The sequence below is a fragment of the Eumetopias jubatus genome, unplaced genomic scaffold (assembly GCF_037043125.1).
Source record: "Eumetopias jubatus isolate StellerSeaLion01/CBP00866 unplaced genomic scaffold, mEumJub1_p1.0 scaffold_5, whole genome shotgun sequence".
Taxonomy (NCBI): Eukaryota; Metazoa; Chordata; class Mammalia; order Carnivora; family Otariidae; genus Eumetopias; species Eumetopias jubatus.
In genome coordinates, this window is record NW_028274811.1 from 7,426,247 (window position 1) to 7,429,581 (window position 3,335).

The following is a 3,335-nucleotide window of genomic DNA, read 5'->3' on the forward strand; positions in this document are numbered from 1 at the left end:
CTCATACCAAAGGCATATAATATTTTTAATGGTGTTGAAAATTGAATTACAAGTGAGTGTATATTACTATGTGCCTTAATTTTTCTTTAAACCCTGAAGCATTCACGACATATTCCCGTGAGTGAAAGGTTGTGTACATCTATATGAACCTCTCATCTCTGCATTGGAAACATGAACAGTGACAAGCATTTGGGGATTACAATCAAGTTACCAGAATTACCTAAATTCTATATCCATCTCTTCCACTTTAGTGAATTTGACAAACTCACTACAGTCCTGTGACTTCATATAAGATATTTCTAATGGCTATTTCATATTTTTATAGTCATCTCAGAAAATTCTGGAAGGTTCTATTATAAGCTTCTGTACTCCAAACAAGAAATGTTAACACAAAAAATCAGTACTTCTTAAAAACTTGCTCTGTACATATAAGCGAAGTCTGTCCAGGAACAACCAAAACCTTATTCACAATTTGTATGTGTGTGTCTATATCTGTGTATGCATGTTTGTGGTTTTGTGTTAATGAATGTTTTTGTCTTATTCTAACATATGAAAGTATTTTTCAAACTTCATCATGAATGTAAGGAGGTTTTCAAAAAAGAGATAATTTAGCCCTTAAGTTATTGAATGCACACAATGGAATGGTACTTGATGATGTTAAAGAATTAGTGTGTCTTTGTGATTTCACTATAATTTTTGTTCTCAAAGCACATTTCTTCTGCTCACATTATCAGTTTAACACTGGAACTCAACATGGCTCAAGAAAATTTAAGCACCATCACTGAGTTGGTCCTTGTTGGATTTTCCAACCACCCTCAAGTTGAGATACCCCTCTTCTTCCTTTTCTCTGGGGTCTACCTGGTCAATCTCTTTGGAAACACAGCTATTATCACTTTGGTGGTAATTGATTACTGTCTCCAGACACCCATGTATTTTTTCCTCTGCCACTTGGCCTTTCTCAACATATTTTACACCACAGCTGTGGTCCCCAAGATGCTCTTCAACCTCCTTGCTTCCAAGAAAGTTATCTCTTATGAACTCTGTCTTGCCCAGACCTACATCTCTCTGTTAATGGGAGCAGCTGAGTGTATTGTTTTGGCAGTCATGGCTCTGGACCGTTATGTGGCCATTTGTTACCCTCTGCGATACCTGCTCATCATGAACTGGTCTGTGTGCATGCAGTTTGCTGTGGGGGCATGGGCCATCAGCTTCTTTGCCTCAGTGGTGCCCCTCTACTTCACCATACTTCCCTTATGTAGCCCTTACATTGTTGACCATATTTTTTGTGAAGTACCTGTTCTTCTTCATATGTTCTGTGCTGATACATCCCTGCAAGAAACCTTGATGGTGATAGGTGCATCTGGTACCCTCTTGCTCCCCTTCCTTCTTATTACTCTCTCCTACCTATGCATACTGGTTGCTGTGATGAGGATGCACTCAGCAGAGGGCAGGAAAAAGGCTTTCTCTGTCTGTAGCTCTCACCTGACTGTGGTGACCATTTATTATGGGACAGGTATGTTCACGTACATGAGGCCCAAATCTCTATACTCAGCTGAGGGTGATAAATTAATCTCCTTATTCTATGCTGTCATCAATCCTGCTTTGAACCCATTAATCTATAGTCTGAGGAACAAGGAAGTGAATGGAGCCTTGAAGAGAGTATTAGAAAGATTGTCAGTGTCCCAAAGGCAAATGATTACTATCTTGAGATGCCAGTAAACAGAATTTTATACTTTAATATACTCTTTAAAAACAGTCACTTAATTAGCTACAACTGTGTAAGAATTATTGCAAATATACAATATCATTCATTACAGACACCCTTTTGTGACCTTTCTTTTAATGTTTAATGACTGTTAACAGATTATTATTTTATTAAATATTGCTATATATTAGTTCTCTATTAAACAACATGCAAGTATAACTTATGAGAAAAAATGGAATTGAAATTTCAAGGTAGGTTTTTGAATTCCATAATTTCACATAGACTCTATATTTTATAATTAATTACCTTATGATATTTGTAAACATTTTCCTTATTAATCAAATGTCATAGCATTCTCTTTATTTACCCTTTATTCAGTCTATGAAATTATAATTTATGATTCATCTCTTCATCTTTAAGCTGATAATTCCTCACACATCTGTTTTGAATACCTCACTACATCCCTTCAAACTTGTACAATTTCTCAAGTAATTCCTATCTCAGAAATGTATTTAATATGAGTATTGCAATGCTCAAGTCAATTTTCACTTTCTACATCAATTCTTTCTTGAAAACCTTCTTACCTTGCTGTAAATTCTATTTCCTTTGATCCAAGACTTTAAACTTTAGCTCTTTTATTGTAAGGTGTATTTTATTTTCTCACATGTTTTTTGACAGCCATTAAATAATTTATTTAGATCATGCATAGAATATTGACTATCCATTGAAATCTCATTATCTTACTCATTAGACAGTACACATTGACTTCCAACTGCAGCACAGGGAAATAAAGCCCTAGTGAACTGAAGGGCCAACAGAAAGCCTTCTTTATAAGGGTCACTTATGCTGAGTCATGAAGAATGGGAAAATTCACCGTGTACATGTCAAAAAGAGAAACTGTAAATGGAGGTGTAGAGTGAGGAAAACAAACAAACAAACACCAAAAACAGTGGAAATAGTTCTTTGTATCTTGGCTGAAGTCTACACTGTCCTCAAGGCATATATGCATTTGTTAATTTAATAAATAGAACAGGTCTTAGCATTTTTAAAGGGATTTATTTGTTTAATTTAGAGAGAGAGAGAGCATGAGAGTGACAGGTGGGGAAGAGGAGAGAGAATCTTAATCATATTCTGCACTGAGCATGGAGCCCAATGGGGGCTCTATCACAGAACTCTGAGATCATGACCTGAGCAAAAACCAACAGTCAGTTATGCAGGCACCCCAGCATTTTTCTTTTTCTTCTCTTAATGCCAAGTTCCTGTGTGGTCTTTATTTGTAGAAATAAATGTCATGTTTTACCTAATTGTACATTAAAATATGATTTTATGTGTCTGATTGCCAACATAAATTTGGAGAAAATGTTTTATTTTATTTTGTCTTAAGATTTTATTTATTTATTTATTTATTTAGATCATGCAAGTGGTCGGGGAGGGGCAGAGAGAAAAGGAGATAATCTTAAGCAGGCTCTGGGCTGAACACAGTGTACCACAGGGGGTTTGATTTCATGATCCTGAGATCATGACCTGAGAAGAAACCAAGAGTCAGAAGATTAACCAACTGAGGCACCCAGATGACCCAGACAAAGTTACTTTTATTCCCCAAACGTTATATGTAATGATTATATTTTTG

The 3,335-nt window shown here is 35.8% G+C and overlaps 1 protein-coding gene across 1 annotated transcript; it reads left to right on the forward strand.

Annotated features, from left to right (window-relative positions):
* Window positions 1-753: 753 nt before the first annotated feature.
* LOC114200277 (olfactory receptor 2A12-like) lies at window positions 754-1,719 on the forward strand. Its single transcript, XM_028092332.1, has one exon. It carries the CDS (start codon window positions 754-756, stop codon window positions 1,717-1,719), a length of 966 nt encoding a protein of 321 aa, XP_027948133.1.
* The last annotated feature ends 1,616 nt before the right edge of the window (window positions 1,720-3,335 follow it).

Excerpts from the sequence above, each read along its gene's own strand:
- LOC114200277 (XM_028092332.1), top strand. The coding sequence starts at position 754 with ATGGCTCAAGAAAATTTAAGCACCATCACTGAGTTGGTCCTTGTTGGA.